This window comes from Tamandua tetradactyla, chromosome 8 (assembly GCF_023851605.1).
Source record: "Tamandua tetradactyla isolate mTamTet1 chromosome 8, mTamTet1.pri, whole genome shotgun sequence".
NCBI classification, from domain to species: Eukaryota; Metazoa; Chordata; class Mammalia; order Pilosa; family Myrmecophagidae; genus Tamandua; species Tamandua tetradactyla.
In genome coordinates this window covers 36,156,061-36,177,628 of record NC_135334.1, presented here as the reverse complement: position 1 = coordinate 36,177,628, position 21,568 = coordinate 36,156,061, and the positions used below count along the sequence as shown (strand labels likewise).

Sequence of the window (21,568 nt, the reverse complement as noted above, 5' to 3'; positions counted from 1 at the left end):
GTATTCATACTGTCTGACAAAAGGATCCACATTAATTAATTAGAAGAGGTAAACATTCTTCTCATTCTACATTATAAAAGGAATTTAGTATGAAGTTCTTTCTTATATAAGGGACATTAAATACATTATTAATTTATAAAATATCTGTTTCTGAGCTCCAATTAAGTAAATGAAAACAAGGTGAAGATTTATATATGAAAATTAGGTGCTTGGTGGAAGGTATATCCCTTAGACCACCTTCCTTAAATAAGAATTATTGAGCTAGAATTTTAACAGGAACCAGAGACAGTAATATGTAGGGAAACAAACAAACTCATTCAGGAATCAGGAAACCTTTTTTTTAGTGTCTACCTTACCTAGCACTTACATTTTGAGTAAATCATTTTGTTTTAGGCATTCATTTCCTCAAGTCTGGATAGTTTGGACTAGATTACCCTAAAATCTCTTCGAGTTGCAGTCAATGAGCTCTTATATTTGCTAGGATTACCAGAATGCATAAACCCCACATTCTTTATTGGAAAGAGTCTAATGGCTTTAAGTAAAAGATGTATAGGTGGCAAATCTGATACTCTGTCACAAAAAATCAGTAACACAATTTATATCCTCATCTGGATACAAAGCCATGCCCCATCTGCAATGAGGTAAACACCAGGCAAAGATTTAAATCCTTTTGCACTCTAGATTTCTTCAATTTTAACAAACGTTTTGCTTTTAAATTGCACTGAAATAGCTCTTAAGGAGAGTTGATCTACAGAATTTGCTAGAATTATCAAGCATGAAAGAATTGGAAAAAGCAACCAATGATTAAGGAAGATAGCAGTGTTTTGGGAAGCATCACAAATAGAAACTCACAACCCCAAGTCACTAAGTGCAAATGGGTGTGTTTTCAGAAATGGACTATGACATATTTTCACACATATTTTAAAAAACAATTAAAGCTTTCAGAACTAAGGCAAAAGCTGAATTCAAGTATTATAATGATATTAACATTGTGAGCTTTAAGGAAGTATTTTGGAATTAAAATAGAGAACATAATTCTAATTCTGGATTTAAAAATCACATGAGGAAATGTATTAAATGTTTTGTAAGATAATAACTACAAGAATAAAATCAAATTCATTTCCACAATTAGTTTCATAGTAACTTATGGGTTTCATTAAGATGAACCTTCATAACTTTATTGAATTTTAACCCAAAGTATCAAGGGTACATAGCCAGTATAAATTGTTGATTCCAAAACCAAACAGACATTGACATTAAAAAATTGTGAATATTTAGTGAAAAAAAAAGAAAAAGAAATAGCTTCATCTGACTTTTTCATCTTGATAATAGACTTGGCTCCAATTTCTTTCAATTATAAAATTATAGCCAGAGGTTTCTGTATTCATTATAATGTGTTTTTAATAGAGAATTGTGGATTTGCTGAACAATCATGCATAAAATATGGGATTCCCATATAATTTTCAGGCAAAATTTTCTAATTAAGCATACAAGTACTTTAAGGTTTTAATATCTTAATAACTATTCATAAAACTCTTCTGCATTAATTTCTGCATCAGCAAAAGCCATTTCATCCTGTGATTTGAGTTTAATTTATGAAATAGTCCTATGGGGTTTTTTGTGACTCTTCCTAGAGGAAAAGAACTTGGGCAAGCATAGAGATAGATCTAAATGGTAATTCAAAAGCTTTTGACCAAAGTTGACCTAAATCTGCTTTTTAATCTTTGATGCCTTTACAGAAAGATGGTAGTCGATGATATGTCCTGGGCAATGCCAGGGGTGGTTTCATTAACCGTTCTTGACCACAGGGCAGCCTTCACAGGCTACTCTGTGCAAACAAATTTCTTTCATTATTATAACCTTTGCAATGCTGGTGCATTCTTTCCAGATCTGCTAGAGAGTCTAGAGGAAAGAGGGATGAGAGAAGGCAGCTTCTCTTCCCTGTGAACTTGGACTGAAAGCAGCATGCATACCCTCATTGTGAAAAGCAGAAGCCACAGTACTCATTGGAAAAAACCATAGTACCCGGAAGTATATCACAGTCAAAGATACTTCTGAGTCAAAATGAATCCTGAAGAGGGGAATAAAATTAATCCAACGGAATGGATTAAGTTTCTTTTGTATAATAGACCATATCACAGAGGGAAATAAAAAGTAGACTCTAATGTCAGACAGAATGAGACTCTTCCAATTAATAGCCAGGTGATCTTCTTAGCCAAGTACTTAATTTTTCTATCATCAGTTTCTTTTTAATAAAATGAAGATAATAAAACTAACACTATGCCCATAAAGAACTTAATACAGTATCTGCTATGACCATGCATGCCTTCAATAATTGTTATTTTTATTACTGTTTTTATTATTATTAATAATTAGTCTTGATCCAGTTGGGGAGGGGTATATAAAGAGGACAGGATTTTTACCTCTGTCATTCAATTCAATTTAACCTTTATTGAGCTTGTTCTTTCCCGTGTAGGAAAAAAAAAAAAGTGGGGAAAAACTAGTAAGAACTAGTCTCATATTAAAGAGAACTAGACAAATAAACTAGCAATTACTATTGTTATGATTTGACATCCTTGAGTTTACGAATCGTGACTCATTGTATACTTGTACTTTCAAAAGTAGCATATAGTGCCTATTTGACAATAAATTAATTAATGTAGGATGACATGAGCTGTAATTATTGTGCAAACAGTTTGCTAGGGAAGTAAAGAGAAAAATATTTAAAAGTGAGAATGTCAGAGGATTCTAAAATGATGTGAAGCAGAAGCTAAGTTTTAAGAAAGAATAGAAGTTACAAGTAAGCACAGTGGACAAGCACTTTCTTAGCACAGGAAGTGCAAAGCACTAAGACAAGAGAGAACATCACTAATTCAGATAATTACCAATCATTTAGTATAGCTTTAGTGATTAATGCCTTTGGAGACAAAAAGAGATTGGTTTGGGTAGACACACGCCACCCCCACCATCAACCCCAATCTTTTCTCTTTTTTTTTTTATTCTTCTTCAGAGCATGCACCATCTCTTGCCATCATATTATAAATGTATTTGTGTATTTGTTTTATTGTCTGCCTCAGCCACTGGAATAGAAGCTTTATGAAGGCAGGTACAGTTTACTGTTCTGTTTATTTCTATATCTACATCTTCTAGAGCAGTGGTCTGGCACGTAGACACTAAAGAATATTCATTGAATGAAACATGAAAGAATAAATATTTGCATCTCACTCACAAAGAATCTTAAGTGAGATATTTAGGGAAAAATGTCAAGATAAATGTATAATAATCAAATACAGAATTCAAGAATGAGTCAGGTTTCTCTATTTGTGCTTTAAGATTTGTAAAACATTGAGTTCTATTTTTGATTCTCGTATAGTTATAACAGGGAACTTTCACTTATCAAGAATCCACAAAGAACTTCCTTCATACAGACAACAGAATTCTAAGTTTTCTGGATCATGGGAAATGAAGCTAATATTTAGTAACTGTTATGAAGCAAATTTTTATGGCTAATGAAATCCTACATTAATCATCTTAATTACATGAAACTCAAAAGTAAAAAATTAAGGAATTCAAATAATCTTCCTCAGAACCATATAGTTGAAATAAGAAACACAGTTGAAAGTAACTGAGTCCACCATTGAGCTCAACTGTCACATGACATCCTGTCCAAAACCTCACTCTTTATTTAGATGATCACCTCAGTGTCATTTCCCCACTAAAGAAATTTTAATAATGAGTAATCAAATGTACTCTCTCCACAGTCACTGACATGAGTTTACAATTACTTCTTGGAATTAAGCTAGCCTCAGTGGGATATAGAAATTAGGCTAATCATATGGTGAAGACTTACTTCATCCCATGTTTGTGCCTGCAAGAACAAAAATCGCCTTGGTAATTGTATGCAATCCTTTCACCAGAATCATCACAAGGAAATTATGTACTTGCTACTCCTTTTCTAAAGGAAAGACAGAAGTAGCGTTTTAAAATATCACTTTCAAATCAAGTATAATGAATGGTTTCGGCTTTTGTGTATAAAAGCCAGATACGAATTAATATTATTTACAGTACACAGTTTGGCATGTGAATATAACAAACTGATATTTAATATGTTGTATAACACTTCTGTGTGTTTTGTTGCTAGTGATTGCTTTCATGATTAATTAATGAGATCTGTTGGACTCAAACTTCAACATAGGGCAGGATAAATTAATTGGTCTTTTAAGAACCAGAATTTTATGTAAAGTCTTGGTTATCTTGCATTCAATCGCGAGTTAGCCTTTCAGGGTTAGCTGAGGGTTTGTGATTTTATGAACATAAAGTATTTCTAATTTGATCATTTGGAATGGAATTCTTTCTGAAATAGATTTCACAATTCCTTTAATTCTGAGTTTCTGGAGCTTATTTTAGCCTTTCTTAATGACAGAAGATGGTCACTGTGAATGTTGATAATGAAAATTGTAATGTTCAAGGATTCATCAAGGACTTGCTAGGACATGCAGGACTCTTGGCTCCTACAACTTGTGCCCTCCATCTGCCCTGGTCTGGGAGGTTTTACATTTATCTGTCACATTCTTCTAGTGCATAAATATATCAATTATGAATTAAGTAGCTTCGAGTGGCACATACAACAGCATTTTCAGGTCCCTCTAATACCACTATATGTTATTTATCATTAATTCAGAAGCTATCCCTAGCATGAACCTAAGACAGTGCAGCTGAGTTTGGCTATTTTTGACCAATATAAATAAGAATTTCATATGGGTTCACCTGATATAATGAAAAATCGCCTAGCTTTAATGCAGATAAGTATGGAATGAAGAAACAGGTATAGCATTCAGAGAAAAGCAAGCAACTGGCATCCTCCTTTCCTTTTTTTTTCTTTAAGAATTAGTCTAGTTTAGAAAAGTTTTTGCTTTACACTCATATTACTTTTAGTAGGCTCCTCTCTGGATTCCCATTCTCCTTTCCCTTTCCATTCTAATAGTATAGAAGTTTTATAAATCTGTCTCTCCCACCCTCCAGTAGTTTCCTATTCCCAGTGGAATCAAACCTAAACTCTTGAGTATTTAATCAATACATGTTTATTGAGTGCCTTTTACATGCCAGGCATCCTTCAAGGCATGTGACCAAAATAATGTCTTTGTCTTCGTGAGCTTATTTTCTAGTGGGGGTAGGGAGGAATAGACAATATATAAGATGAATGATTAAATATATATAGTATATTACATGGTAGTAACTGTTAAAGATAAAACAAATCAGAAAGGAGGAATAGGATGCCTCAGCATGAGGGAGTTGATATTTTAGATAAAACAGCCAAGGTTGGCCTCACTGAAGCATAGCATTTGAGAAAATATTTAAAAGAAGTGAAGCCACACAGAACACTGCGGGGGAGTATTCTCTGGTGCAAAAGCCTGGGGCAGGAGCACACCTGGCATGTTGTAACAACAGCAAAGAGGCAGTTTACTGGTGATGATGGGAAAGTGAGACAGCAGTAGATGAGGTCAGAGGTACAGGCAGGACCTTGCACACAAGTGTGAAGAAGCACTTAGATGGTTTTGAGCTATGAATAATATGGCCTGGCTTGCCTCAAGCGTGTCACTCTGCCACTAAGTCATAAACAAACTGAAAGAGGCAAAGACAGAGGAGAAAACCTGGAGGGTGCCTATTTTAATAATCCAGACAAGAGATGATAGGGTTTGGACAGGCCTGGTAACAGTGGAGTTAGTGGAAAATGATATATTTTGATATATTTTGAAGGTAGCACTGATAAGATTTGCTAAAAGATGAAATGTGTTTGTGAGAGAGAGAGAGAAGTTGATGATGACTAATTCAAAGGCCTTTTACAGCACTGCCTCAATCTTCCTTTCCAATTTCATCTCCTAATCTCCGTGTATGTTAAAACACAGTAGGAAACTTCTGATTTGAGCATCGAAGACTTGAGTTTAAATGGTAGTTCTGCCACTTCTTGGGATTATGATTTGGTATAAATCACATAAACTATCTTAATCTCTGTTTCTTCACCTATAAAGTGGGGATAATAATAATACCTACTTCATAGGGTGTTGTGAGGCTCAGTTATATTATAAAATGCTAATAAAGCATGATGTATTTGTGCTGGTTTGGAGCTATTAAAAGTGCCCCAGAGAAGCCATGTTTTAATCCTGATCCAATCTTGTGGGGCAGCCATTTCTTTTAATCCTGATTCAATATTGCAGAGTGGAAATTTTGATTAGATTTTCTCCACAGATATATGGCATGCCCAATTATGGGTGTGACCTTTTGACGAGATGGAGACGTGGCTCCACCTGTTCAAGGTGGGTCTTGATTAGATGCAGATGGCTGCAAGGGCTGTTTTCATCAGAACTCAGTTGACACCCAGAATCCAAATAGAGAAACATAAGCATCTTCTAAAGGCCAGAAAAAGATCTAACAGTTTCCTTTGGAAACAGATTTAGAATGGTTGCCCCAACCTTAGAGCTGACTGATACTCATTTCCAAACATTTTCCATGTTCCAGCTATAAGGATCATTCTAAAACATTCTTTCCTGTCACTCTCTTCTAAAAGTCCCAAGGAGTAAAGACCAAACTCCTTAATATGTAGAAATGGTTCTTGCAATATGCTCTTTGTTCCTTACCCTGGATGCTTACCACTGCAGCCTCATGAGCTGTTTCCACAAGCCAACCCAATTTTCCATGCCCACCACCTTGTCCTTCCAAAGACACATGTAGATTAAGTCTTTGGAGTGATCAGCCAAGTTTCATCTTGCCTCTGAAACTTCGTAAATGCTGATTCCTCTGGATAGCTCATTAATTCATTCATGAGCAAATATTTACTGAGCCTCTTCTATTATCAAGTACTGGTCTAGGCACTGAGCACAGAAATAGTCCATACCTTCATGGGACCTAGAGGATAGCAGGGGAGAAAGACACTGATCTGATCATCATTCAAATATATGCCTTGAAGTGTGATAGAAATTTTTGAACAAAATTACAGAAACCCATGAAAGCTTATTTCAGGGGGAGGGACCTAGTCAAAAGATAAAGTGTGGCTTTTCTGAGAAAATCTTGTTTGAGCAAAAATATTAAGGATAAACAGAAGGAAAATGAGGAGAAAACCGTCTTTTAGAGGGAGAGGCAGCATGTGCAAAGGCACTGGGAGAGGAAGGGCATAGTGCAATCCAGAAAATCTGGGAAGGCCAGTGTGGCTGGAGGGCAGATCGCAAGGAAGATACTGGCACAAAATGAGGCCAGAAAGAGAGGGAGGGAAAAATATCTTCAGATTTTGTATGTATCATAAAAAGAACAGGATAACACTGAAGTCTGTATGCAAGGAAGTGAATTAGAGTTTCTGTTTACAAAGATCAATCTAGTTGCTAGGTAGGCATATGAATATATGAATTAATGGGCCCAATATTCCTTTAACTAAAATAAAATTCTCCAGTACTTTAGAAAAGTCCAAAAGAAATAAGAAAAAATAGTTCTAGGGCATGCCTGAAAGAAGGTGTTTAGTGCCTTGAACCTGTGACAGATAATCGAGAATACTTTTCATATGCCTGTATTAATCAGGATTAGGGTTGATTGTAACTGATGATTTAAACAAGATAATATATTCATTTCTTTCTCATTTAAAAAATCTGGGTTTGGGGATCTGGGAGTGATACGGCATTTCAGTAAGTCAGAAATGCTAGTTCCTTCTATCCGGTCATTTCATGATGCATAGTTTTGACTTTCTGCCTGAGGACTGGCATTCACATCAAGAAGAAAGACAGAGTAGGCAAGGAAAAAAGCAAACTATGTCTTTTAAGGAAGGTTACCTAAAGCTTCCATACGACTTTTCCATTTACTACCTAGTGGCCAGAACTTAGTCACAGGACCGCATCTAACTGAAAAAGAAGCAAGAAAGTATACAAATTTTGATTGTCCATATGCCCAGATAAAAATTCTATTATTTTGGATGAAGGAGAGAATAGGTTGTGGAGAACAATTTACAGACTCTACTACAATGTTTTAACTTTATAAGATTTAAAAGATCAAATTCCCTTGCACGATGTTATCAGAATTAACTATGAACATTGGAGTGCAGGGGTCAAGATACACTAAATGCAGTTGTTGGAAATAGTAAAATCTAGGAACTGTTTTTGAAGAATTTTCTTTTCTTTAATCTTGAATGTTTGTAAAAAAAGGGCCAACTCAAGACTTTCTGTCTTATCACAGATTTACAATGACCTATACAATCACATGCACATCAGGCAGTGTAAGCTGGAAAGTTTTTGCTTATTTTTACTATGCCCTCCTTGAACCTTGGTGTTTAGAAGTGCTACAGTCACAGCTGAAGATAATTTTAACCATGCTACGATCTTGGTTCTTTCTTCTGTGTGCTGAAAAGATGGGGTACAGATGGTGCCCTTCGAATACATTATTTCAGTAACTAAATTACTATGCAATATGAAATAGATAGCCAGACACTTACACTATTCCCTTCACTTGTGCTGGTTTTGGATATCGGCAACTGTGCAAGACCAGACAAATAGGTGGTGTAGAAGCTGGTACCTGCATAGCAATGTACAAGCCTAATGAGAAAGCCTCTAATTTGAATGAATGAGTGAAGATGCTTCTATCTGCCCCTTGTCTCTTCTCCTTTTCAGGCTCCAAAAACTCCCCTGCTCCCTCAATGGGACCAACCAATTCTCTCCTCCCAAAACTATTTCTCATAACCTAGATGTTTCTCTAGCCCAAATTCACCAAAATGGCATGCCTTTCATCCCATCACGTCTTTGTCCTCATTATATTCCTTGATAATTTCTGCATTCTCACTGCTTCCCATTTTCTTCTCAATTTCCCACACTCCCCTCTGAAATATGCCTTCTTCATCCAGCATTCCATTGATGCTGCTCAGATTGAGTAGACCAATGACCTTCTAATTGAAAAGCACAGAGAAAATTTTCAGTCCTCAGCCAGGTAACATTTTTATGTCATACTTATAACTCCTTTCTTTAAGAAATTATCTCTACCCTGGCTTAAATTTACCCTACTTCTCTTTCTGCCCCTCTGTGTACAGATCGTTGAACCAAATAACTGTTGCAAAAGAGAACCCTACATAATGTAGCCTAGCTTTTGTTGTTGGCAGCCACATCTCTGCAGTCTTGCTCATCCAAAATAGATTATTACCCATGAATGCTGTAAAAAAAATGTTGATGAATGAGGGTGCATTATTTCAAGACTGCTTACCTCACTATGATTCTATTTAGCATAATAAATAATATCTTTATATGCTATAATAACATTTTTTTAATATTTTGTGTACTTGATCGTGTTCTTTAATAATTATGAAAGTGTTTAAGTACTGAATGTAATTCAATAGTGTGATCATGTTCACTGTATGCTTTCACTACTCTTCTAGAAATTATTTTGATTCTTTTGAAGTTGCTTGTATAATGATTAGTTATGTAACTATCAGCTTTGCTAGATAGTAAATTCCCTGTAACGACAAAACATGTAAATGTATGTAGCTTGAAGAATCTTGAATTTAGTAGGCTTTCACTAAATTATATTAATTTAAATGTTAGCTTTTAGAATAAGTTGCAAAATCTTTTCTGTTTTCACCATGAACTATGATCTACAGCATAAATAAATGCTATACTCAATAGTGACAGATAATTTTAATCAAGCTACAATATAAGTAGAAGCAAAACTTAAAAGAGACTTTACAACGTGGATTTCCCATTAGTCATGTGAAATTCAACTAAAACTGCATTAATTTTTTGACCAACATTGTATTACAGATATTTTAATAACTACAAGATACAAATCATAGCCAGGTATAGAAATAGTATGACTCAATATGGGGCTCTCTAGTTTATATAACAGCTGGGTTACATAACCATAATTCAAAAATAGTATTTTCTCCTTGTTACAATATATCCCCTACTTTCTAGGCAAATAAATAAGTCACACATATCTGAGTAGGCTTGAATAATACGAAAGCATATTAAACTCTAATACAGCTTATAAAAGAATTCAAATTTTCAGCCAGGCTCTGAAACTGTAACTGCATGTCCTTTGTACTGCTTTGAGAAGATGTCATTTATTTCTGACTATAATTAGTGGGTTTTTTTTAGGCAGCCAACTTTGTTTGCCACTGAACGATGATTGTGTCCTAAGATTTCTTCTTATTTCAACCTGTTGTCATTTATAAATCTGAAAAACCAAATAATGAACTGTGGGATTAGAATTATAATTCTGTTTTATTAGTGTGAATCTTCCAATATCTGCAATACAGTTGGGAGCGTACATAAATTTCATCAGGTTTGTGGCCCTGCATTCTGCGTGAAAGTCTTACCAGCAGGAAAATAGCAACATAGATGCAAGTGCTAACCTGAGGGCTTATGACCATGTGCTGCTGGAGACAAAAAAAGAAAAAAAGAAATTTCTAAGCAAGTATATTGAGATGTGAAATGATCTTGGGGAACAGAAAGTTTGCAATGTGTGGCCAATATTTATCATTTTTACAATGCTCAACCAGACAAAAAAGTCTTACAGTTGTTTTCATATGACTATAAATAAAAAAAGAAAGTCAAATGTCAATTGGTATTTTTTAAAACATTCATTTCAAGTCAAAGAAAATAATTCACAAGTGTCAAAAAATGAATAAAAGTAACCTTGCCTCAGTTACTATCCAGAGAGCAAGTCCCAGTAAAAGGATAAATGGGGCATGAACCCATAGATAGGTCTCATGCCATCACGTTGTGTATGCACTGAATAGGAAACGAGGAAAAGAGTACCAGGTCTGGGGGAAGGAAATCTAGGTACAATTTGAAAAGATAATTGCAGGCATGCATTACAAAGGGAAAGACTAAATGGAGCACTAGATATACCAGAATAATTATATAGTAATTAACATGCCCTCTTTCTTCCCCTTTAGAGAATTTTTTTTTTTTTTTTGGTTTAGATAAAAATGAATTCTGACTGCCACAGTATTTCATTTGGCAGGATACCAGGTAATTTATATTTCAAATATGATCTCATCATCAGTTCCATCTGTTGATTTTAACTGAGCATCACTATTGTTTGAAATCCAGACATGTAGAAGACATACCTAAAAATCAAAGTCCCTGAATATGAGAGACTCATATACCAGTCAAAAAAAGTGAATAAATAGGCTATTATCTTTCAAGGCTGTGTATTTGTTTAACTTTACAGTCTTGACTTTTAACCCATCCAGTTCCCCACCCTACATCCAGTGACCAAGGGAGGAGAAAGTACAGGTAGCAGCTACAGAATGAACTGAAATAAGTATTAAGCCTTCTTAAGAAGACTGAAGGTTTTGTTTATGCTGAATCACATGGAGAAAAAAATAACTGGTTAATGGGCTCTGATCCTTTGTCTTGGGGGCTAGTTAGAGACTCAAAGGAATTTTTATCCCTTGTTCTCTCATAATCCAATTGAAAATTGAGAACTGGGGAAAGCAGGGAGACTTCAAGACAGTTTGGGCTAGAACACATAGTCCAAGTTCTGGGAGTATGAGTTTCCCCTTTCTTCCTTAGTCTAGGTAAGTGCTGGGACCATACGACTTCCCTTCCACATGCGGAGAGATCTGGGCCAAGGATAGGGTAGAGACTTACCATCCTTTAATGGAAAGTTGTCTCCTGCTAATGTGCTCCCCTTCCTCCCTCAGCAATCTCGCATACTCCTTCTGACCCTTCAAGATCCAATTCAGTTGTTTCTACTCTGTGATATCTTTTCTTCACCCATCCAAACTTATTTAAACAAGATTTTACCTTAATTACTGCTATTAGTACACTTTTAAAAACTAAGTTGCATTTATTGATCTGAAAGTCTTTCTTCTGTACCAGATTATGAGACAGAGCATTCGGTGGCTCACCTTGTACTTGACAACTTTAACAGCTTTTTTATCTTATTAATTGGCTGAGTCTGGGAAGTGCTCATCCAGGAATTGCATTGATCCCTGATCCCAGGGTAAGGCTGGGGCACTTAGATTGGGAGCCAATAGGAAAAATATATTATCTAAAGATCCATGTGGGTATTTGAATGTGGTTAAAAGGGGGCATTTTAGGTAGTATATATGTTACTAGAATAAAAATTTTTTTAAATCAACACAGGGTTATGCAACACAGTGAACCCCATTTAAACAATGGACTATAGTTCATAATGCAATTATAAAAATGTTTAAAATGTAATAGGGTGCAGAAATCCTATGAGTAGTCAAGGAAGGACCTTCAGTGCAAGCATCTGTTCACATCATTTGATTCTAGGTTATCTCGGTGCAAGAGAAAGATGGGGAGAATCACGCTTTCTCACGTCTCTGCTTTGGGACATGTCTAACCCTTTGTTTTTAATGCATACCCTTCCTTCCCAAGCCAACCCAGGCTCTCTTTAAAGCTCAGATCAGACGTAACTTCTTCCAACCAGTATTCCCTGACACTCTCCCCAGAAGTGTTTCCATAGCATCTGTGATTGCGTCTGTCATAGCACTTTTGTCCCACCTGCTTCTAACTTGTGAGAGGGCAAGAGTTCTGTACCAGGTTATGAGACAGAGCATTCGGTGACTCACCTTGTACTTGAGAACTTTAACAGCTTTTTTATCTTATTGATTGGCTGAGTCTGGGAAGTGCTCGTCCAGGAATTGCATTGATCCCTGATCCCAGGGTAAGGCTGGGGCACTTAGATTGGGAGCCAATAGGAAAAATATATTTTTTCACATTTAAGCCCCTTATTCACATTTTTACCCCCAAGATCTGAACCAGTGTCAGCCCATTAAACAATTTTTAAATCAATTGGCATTTCAATTATGTACTAATATGTTTGCTATTACAGGATTTCCACTCAAGAATATATCCATTATGTTTATTAGAGATTGGATTGAAATCCTTTAGATTATGGCTACTTTTCTCACCTTCAACAATAAACACAAGAGAATAAACACCTGAATTAAATTTGAACTTTTAAGACAATACACTTCACTTACTCCAATATTGAAAGAGCTCTAAAATTAGATAATGTTGGTCCTGGAATGATCATGCTTTTTGTTTGTAACAAGGTTGCAAATATAAATTTTTCATTCTAATCTCTCTTTTATGATGCTTTGTAAGTGTTCAGAAGTTGCTTTCACACATGTTGTGAGAACAGATTCCTTGAGGCAACCCCATTGTATTCATGCTTATACCTTCATGTCCTACCTGAAATGCTCCCCAGTGTTTGAATCTCAGTTTTCCCTTCTAGGTTTGCATGTTTTGTGCCCTCTAGATCTCAGTTCCCTATGCTATCTAGGGAAGCAAAATGTTAAAACTCAATTCCTGACTTGAGTGCTCATTCAATTCACCCCTACTTTACCCTCTAAGAGAGAAAGAATTAAAGAATGACCTCTCCATATGCCTCAGTCGGCATTACCAAATGAGCCTCTGGGGTCTCAGTAAATATTATGTTGCTGTTTTACCCTTGCCTTTGTGTCTCCTCTTTCATAGTTGGACTCAAAATGTTGTTGCTACTTTGCTAAAGGGGAGAATCAAATTATTGTTCAAAATGCATTCTGTCTAGTGAGTAAAATAACAAAAAGGGCTTATGAAATTCTTATTGACCACGGGTGGTGCTAGATTTAGTTTTTGGTTTATCACATCAAAATGTGTTGAGAACGATGCAATATTCTCCATTTGAGACACTTTGAGCTTACACAAGATGTAGTTTGCTACTGTATTCAATCAATACTTCAAGGGATTTTGTTGCTCTGAGTGAAAAAAAGGCAAGAACAAATACTTCGAAAATAGCCACTCAGATTTTTAACTTTCTAAGCATTCTGTGTAAACTTTAGAACATAAAATAGTTGAGGCAACTCGGGGCCTGAATAAGTCAGTCAAGGGTAGTAGAAGCATGGTTTTAGTAATCCCTCTGGTTTGTTTGTTTGTTTGCCCCAATAGGATACTCGATACTTCAAGCTATTATGGAAAAAGCTGGCCAAAATGGTTGGCATGTCAGTGCCATATGTGTGGAAAATTTTAATGATGTCAGCTATAGACAACTCCTAGAAGAACTTGACAGAAGACAAGAGAAGAAATTTGTAATAGACTGTGAGATAGAGAGGCTTCAAAACATATTAGAACAGGTAAGTCCTAGATTTTATATCATTATTAACCTCGACCTTCAGCAGAAAAATTAGCTAGCATTTGATTTACATGTCCTCATCAGTTTCTTGTCCCAGCCTTTCGGTTTGGAATGTGGGTTTTGGAGTTTTCGTTCCATAATTCAACTCCAGGACCAAATCATGATCATTTATCATCAAAGACCATTTGATTCTTAGGTCTCAATGTAGTTAGAAGCACTACTTCTTACACATTTTTAAGACACGTACAATAGAAGTACCTTTTGTGAATTATCAAAAGCCCCTTGGCCTCTTATTTTCAGAACCACTAATTTTGAAAATGAATGCCATCTAAAATGGTGTCTAAATATTGTTAAATTGTGTGTGTGCGCCTTTTTTTAAGACCTTCGGCGACTTGGCTGTCTGAAAAATAATAGCAGCATGAATGAGTAAAGGTTGAAATAAAGTGGAAGTTAAGTGAAATGCTGTGCATAACATACTGTCTGCTGGATATCGTAATTAAATACATAATTGCACAATGAAGATGGTTTTCAACTCTCATCACAAATGAAGAATCCTTGAATAAAGCCTTCAATAAATAATTGTTGATTTGATTACGCAGACAAGAAAAGATAAAACTGAGTTTTATCATTGTGTTAAATGATAGGAAAATATCAAATAATAGATAACATTTGCCTTCCTCCTAATCCTGCACATCTGAGGAAAGGCTGTATTCAGCCAAAACTGCAGTGAATGAATGCCATCTAGTGGTTCTGGTAATGCTTACCCACCGTCACCCACAATATGCTAGGATGGCTAGACAATATAGTAGCATGATTGTCACTGGTTAGTTTGTTACAGTTTATCTGCAAAGTCATATGATTTAATTTGTAATCATAAACACCAATTTAGATGTTTATTAATAACAGTAACTTAATACTCAACCAAAAAAATCAAAACCAACATCTGTTTCAGAGATTTCTTCTTGATATCAAAGGCCACTGAAATAGACATCTTAGGTTTCCTTTCTCAACTATATTAACCTATGCATAAGTTAGAAAAATAAAAAGCACGTTATGTTTATTTTGAAAGTTAGTGAAGCCAGACTATACTGTAAGAGGCAATGACAGAATATTAACTTCCTGCTGCTTTCCCTACCAAAGAAGAGAAAAAAGAAACAGTTGACTAAAGAAATATGTATATATTATATTTGGAAATATTAACCTAAAACCTGTAAATCATTCAGGTTTGTTCTTGAGGGAGTTCAAAACTCATTTAGACTATAGCTATTCAAGCTATTAGATTTTTTTTCTTAAATGGAGATTTATGGAATCCAAGAAAAAAAATTTCTTTTACTATCTGAAGCAAGGCAGTGACTTGAGCTCAAATTCCCGTTCTCCTCTCCTCGCCTACACCCACCGCCCCTGTGTTGAGAGTTTGAGTTGTTTGACCTGAACAACTGAAGCTTTGTAAATAACTCCCCAGAACCCACAGAACAGCCAATTCAAAGAGCTGCCTAGATTGCCAAGTTCCTGTCAGAACTTGAGTGAGGCTCAGAGGGACCATCCACTTAGCACCTGTGCTTAAAAGACCAACTTTGGAGAAGGCAACTGAGTGCCTAAAGCACACTGACCCATTTCATAGGCTTAGCTGGTTTCTAAGAAGAAAATCAATGTACCCAGGTGCTTTAGATAAACCCTTCGACTAAGCCTTAAATAAGCTCTCGCTAAGGGGACTGAACATTCTTTTTTTTTTTCAAAGAAATTAGAAAACTTGAGTGTCTACCTTTACTCTCCTCTTGCTGAACTCTGAAAGGTTTATTTTCTATCATGACTACACAGTAGTAATAAGAATAGCAACAGATCTGCGTCCCTCCAAAATGCCTCTCAGGTATGAATCATAAATTGTAACAGGCAATATATCATGAAAAATTAATGTATTCTTATTTGTCCTATAAGAACCTCCCTCCACCCACCATGTTTCTGATTTTCAGCATGATTTTTTTTACTATATTTTAATTCCTTGAAGCAAAATCACTGCAAGGTTTCTTGGTTGTACTCTTGACGCTTCCAAACCCAGGAGCTAATCCAAATTTTGTCAAGAACTTGTATGTGTACCTTGATATCCCTGTGCTTCAACAACCTCTCTCATAAGTTCAGATAACAATAAGACTATAATTTCATAGAATCAACTAAAGTATGTTTTTAAAATTAAAAAAAAAAAGCTAAATAAGCATGATCAAAAAATGCCTTTGAAAAATAGCCCTCTCTCATAAGATGGTGAAATTAATATAGTGAAGATAAAGGGATGAACCAGTAAATTCCTGCAAAGATGGGTACTTCATATTATGGTGACATGCTGTCAATAATTACTTCATTGACATTTTAATTTGTATCAATTTGTGAAAACATAATGGAAATAGCTCACATAATTTTCTCTCAAAATATGTAAATGAACAACTATGAATAGAGAAGCATTCCATCTCCTGTCCATGTTTTCCCAATTATTTTTGTGCCATAAGCAAATTAGTTCTTACAAATGTATTGCTATTTAAAAGAGCAGTTAGCTATATACTCATCCAAGCATTTTAAAATGTGAGCTTCAGAAGTATTTGAAAATATAGATTAAGATAACTTGCTTTTTCCACCCTGAATTATACATAGAAAAAAAATGAAGCAATTTATGCAAACATTTCCCACTACAGTTTTTTAGGCAATAGAAACATAACAAAAAAACTATAAAGTTAGCTTATTGTCATTTTATTTGTATCAGGATCCAATAAAACAAATTGTTTTAGGTATTCTTTTATCTTGTTTTGTTTTGTTTGGGCTCTCTTAAACCCATGGCAGTTTGGTTCAATCATCTGCAGAAAAAGATTTTGATAGGAAATTTAAAGCTAAAAGTATTTTTAATTATATGTTGAATTTGTGATCAACTATTGATAAACAAAGTCTCAATTTTCACTTACTATTATCAATTTAATGGAAATACATTATAAATGCCATTTTGAACACTAGCATTTCACCTAATTTTCTTTCTGTGACAGTAAATCAATTGTTTTATGGGGAAACTTGCTCTTATTGTAGCTGGAATCAAATTAACTGTTTTCATTTCAGAATAAGTGGTTTACAGTGGGAGTCTTTATATATTATTTTATTTTCATGCATATCCATTAATTTTAAAGCTTTAACTCAATTAGTTGCAAAGAGAACTGAAACTCTACTTAAAACATTATCAGTCTGCATTGAAGTACCAGAATTTCATTCATGTGTTTTAACCTAGTAGCAAAAGAGCAACAACAAAATTGATTCTATCTTTTTGGCATCTAAAATGATTTCAGCAAAATAACATTTAAGGCCAGTGGTTGCTCACACATTTTATCGTACCATGAATAAAAGCCCAAGGATCCAACAGCTAAATGTGTGTGTTCCTATGGTCATTGAAACTCAGCTGTCACGGAAACCCAACTCTGATCCCCTAGAAAAGAGCTTTCACAATGGGCAAGGGATGGCTTGTACAGTCCTCTATCTCCTTTGATCATTTGACTTAAATCCCCAAAATTGTGACAATTCCAAAAAGAGATGAATGTTTTCACTTTCTGAAAGATGAATGGGAAATCTTAAATGCCCTATTTTTTTAAAAATAGACTGAGCTCACTTAACACGTATGATTCTTCTCCTCCTCACTTTAAGTGAGGAGGTTGGACAGAGATGATCTTGAAAACCCCAGTTCTAGATAAAGGTCACTAGTGCTATTTCCAATGCAGCTCTTCTGATGTTGTGTTTGACCCTGAAGCAATAGCTTGTTTTACACGTGGCACATACCTTGAAAAAAAACATAAAGCAAAACCTCAGTCAGGTGACCCTTTCTGGCTATTCATTCATGCCACAAACATTTGTTGAGTACCCACTTTATATCAGGCGCTAGGCTCTACTGAAGATTTAATAATGAACAAAGACAAGTACATTTTCTAGCTAGCAACTCTATCCAGTCAACTAAACATTAACCAGAAACTTTTGCTAAACTCTTTCTAAAACATAATCTTTCCTTTAGACATACAACACAGAGAAAGTGATCAAGAATTACACATTGCCTTAAGGTCTTTGCTAGGAAAGCCAATTCTTGTTGAATAGATGATGATGTCAAATGTATTAGATTGAGAAACAGAACTATACTGACCCTCGGGCATACCATGGTTGTGTTTAGGTAATCTAAATAACTTTATCAGAAGAGATGTTAGGACTGACATCACAGTATGAAATTTCTATTTGAGAAAAGGAAGGGAAAAAATAGCTCTACAGTTGCCTCACAGCTATCTCATACTATTTTAACACACACCTCAAATTTAATTGGCACCCCTTCCCACAGTATTTCCTTCTACTACAACAAGAAAGGGAAATTCAGTGTCCCTTTAGACCCAAAGTGAATTTCAGATGATTGGCAAAACCAGTGATCTTCCAATAGTGTTTGCAAATTAATCAAAAAGCCTAAAAGCCATGATTAACCTTTCAGAGGCTTATTGCCTCACCAAAGGAAACCAATAATCCTTCCCCTGGGCAAAGTCAATTAGAAAAGGAAGACTATCCTCACAAATATAAATGTGACTGTTCACACATAAATACATGAAATAAGGACATGTTTCCAGTTATCTTAAATTCTAAGCCCAGTGCCTACCATGTCTAGAGACACTTAAGTGAAATGTCAGGTCCCACAAAGGATTTTTGGCTACTTGATATATGCGTGGTAACACTGATTAACAGGTAAAGCCTGTTTATCTCAAGTCTGCACTTCCATATTTTCATAACTTTTAGGCATCAGGAATGGCACTAAATCTAGACTTCCACCTAGCTCAGGTCCCACCCCAACCCCAACGCCCAAAAAACTATGACATTGAGTAAAGCATCAAAAATAACCAAGGGGCGGGCCACAGTGGCTCAGCAGGCAGAGTTCTCGCCTGCCATGCTGGAGACCCAGGTTCGATTCCCGGTGCCTGTCCATGCAAAATAAAAAAATAAATAACCAAGGGCATAAAGAGCTCACCTCTGTATGCCAGGATTGATTGAATCATCACTGAGAAGGAAAGAAACACTGTAGTTACTGCCCAATGTCCCTAAGGTCAGTGTTTTCAAAAAAAAATCTCAAAAACAAATACGTAAGAAACAGAAGAGACAAAAAGAAGCACAAGAAGAAGAGGCTCTGAGGAGGCAGGTCATTACAGGAGAGATTAGAAAATTGGACATGATAGAGGGATAAGCAGCATACACAGTAACAGTAGCCATCAACAGAAGAATGTACAATTCTGCCCCTGACTCCTCATAAAGTCACTCAACCTCTGTTGCCAGACGTTGTTCCAGGCACTGCAGTGTCATACCAAGATGAGCAAAACCTGGTCCCTACACTGGGGCTGCATACAGCCAACCTGAGAACTCAAAAACATGACTAAATAATCACAAGACTATTTGATGGGTTCAGAACCAGAAGTTGAGGTGACAAACTACAATCAGGGAAGTCAGAAATACTTCAGAGAAAATATACATTGTATATTGCAAGGCACAGAAAAAGGGTAAGGATATTACAGACAGAAAAAATTACAAAGGCACAGAGGTCTGAAAAGGCTTGGGAGGTGGAGATTATGTGATAAAGAGTAGGTAGAGGGCAGAGGAGGAGACTGAAATGAGGAAGTAGTCAAAAATGACACTATAAAGATTGGAGGTGGCAGGATTATCTGCCTTCCTACAAAATCTCATCTCTACCAGGGCAGGGTCTGTGTTCATTGTCCTTTGCCTATTCCCAGTGTGAGGTAAAGAATAAAAGCAGGCGGGCCGCGGTGGCTCAGCGGGCAAAAGTGCTTGCCTGCCATGCCGGAGGACCCCGGTTCGATTCCCGGCCCCAGCCCATGTAAAAAAACAAACAAACAAACAAAATATAATAAAACAAGAAAATGTTTAAAGATGTTTCCCTTCCTTCCATCCTTCCTTCCTTCTCTCTGTCTTTCCTTCCCTTCCTCCCTCTCTCTTAAAAAAAAAAAAAAAAAAAAAAAAAAAAGAATAAAAGCAAATTGTTGAATAAATGAATGTCTGAATGAGTTTTGCTATGTAGACATAGGCAGGAGATCTCATCTGCACTCTATATGTTTAAGGGGAGAACCTCCAATTGCGTTTGAAATTCTTGAAGATAAACCCTCAATTACCTGGAAAGCTTTCTTATCTAGAAAATCTTGTCTGCCAAAAAAATGATGGTAAACCAGGTTTCCTAGAGTTTGTTGTATAGGCTAATAAAAGCAGAAGAGTTTCATTTCCATATTTAAAGTCACAGTGAGTGAGATGCAACAGGAACAAACCAGGCATCAAAAGAAATTACTAGAGCAAAAAAACCATATCAGCAATTTCCTGCACTGCAGTACTGGCAGAGCTTATTGCTTTTGCTTCACTATTATAAAGCTATTTTTGCTTCGCTATGAATTGCTTTTGCATATTAAGCCTTGCTCAGTCAGGATCTACAACAAAGTAAGAAGAAACTCAACTGACATGAAGCTATGCTAAGAAGGTGAATTTTAGTTCTCCAATCTTTTTTTTTAGTTGAATTGATTTGAATGTGCAAGCCCCATTATCATGTACTAGCTTGGTTGTTTTTATAGAAAACAGAAACCCCTTTACAGATTTCAGCCAGACTAGTGTAAATGGAATTGGTGGGGATTAGAAAGGGGTATCCAGTGGTCTCTTAGCAACTGTTACCACGGTTGCAGACATTCTTCATTTTCTTAAAAGTAAAAAAGAAACAATGTAAAATGAAAAGTAGAGAAATCACAGGATTTAAGTTTTATCAAGGATGAGGAAATAGGATTGTCAATATGCAATAGGCCTCTATGTCTTGGAAGAACTGTGAGTTTTAGAATTAGTTGGGTTCACCTGAATTTGTAGTTGATGCTGCAAGAACACTTACTAGAATAATTTCTATCACTGTTTTTGACACAAACATTCAAAAGGGCAGCTTCTCTAAAAGTGATAAAGGAAAATCTGCTTGATAATTTTAGAAATAGAGATCATTTGTTTTCCTAACCTTAACCTTCAATCAAAAACAGCTGCCTACTGTAGTTTAGGGAAAGGGTAAGTCATAATCCTCCTTAAATATAAAACAGAGGATGACTTATTAATTTACTTCAGTAGAATTTTGCATTTACTGTTCAACTATTTAAAGAGTAGTGAGATTAACAAAAAGGAAGCAAAACATTCAACAGTTCTTTTGAGAGCACCTTTCTAAGTCTTGTAAATACCATGAATATGACAAAGCTTTAATATGATTCTCAGCTAACAATGAACATCTCTTAGCAGAGATTCACTGTGATTTATACTTTTATGAATCATAGAGTATTTATATTAAAGAGTTTATTAATAAACTGCACTACCTAGCAATAAATTAAGTGATGCATCTTTTTAATCACTTTGATTCTGTCAGAAAGGTAATGGAAGAAATTCA

The 21,568-nt window shown here is 35.7% G+C and overlaps 1 protein-coding gene across 4 annotated transcripts in view; it reads left to right on the top strand.

Annotated features, from left to right (window-relative positions):
* The window catches only part of GRIA4 (glutamate ionotropic receptor AMPA type subunit 4), a 393,417-nt gene that overhangs the window by 274,881 nt on the left and 96,968 nt on the right, over positions 1 to 21,568 (top strand). For all 4 annotated transcript variants that reach the window (XM_077113093.1, XM_077113096.1, XM_077113094.1 and 1 more), the window contains one exon: positions 13,932 to 14,116. In XM_077113093.1, coding sequence (XP_076969208.1) covers positions 13,932 to 14,116 — 185 coding nt within the window. The remainder of the gene's footprint in view (positions 1 to 13,931; positions 14,117 to 21,568) is intronic.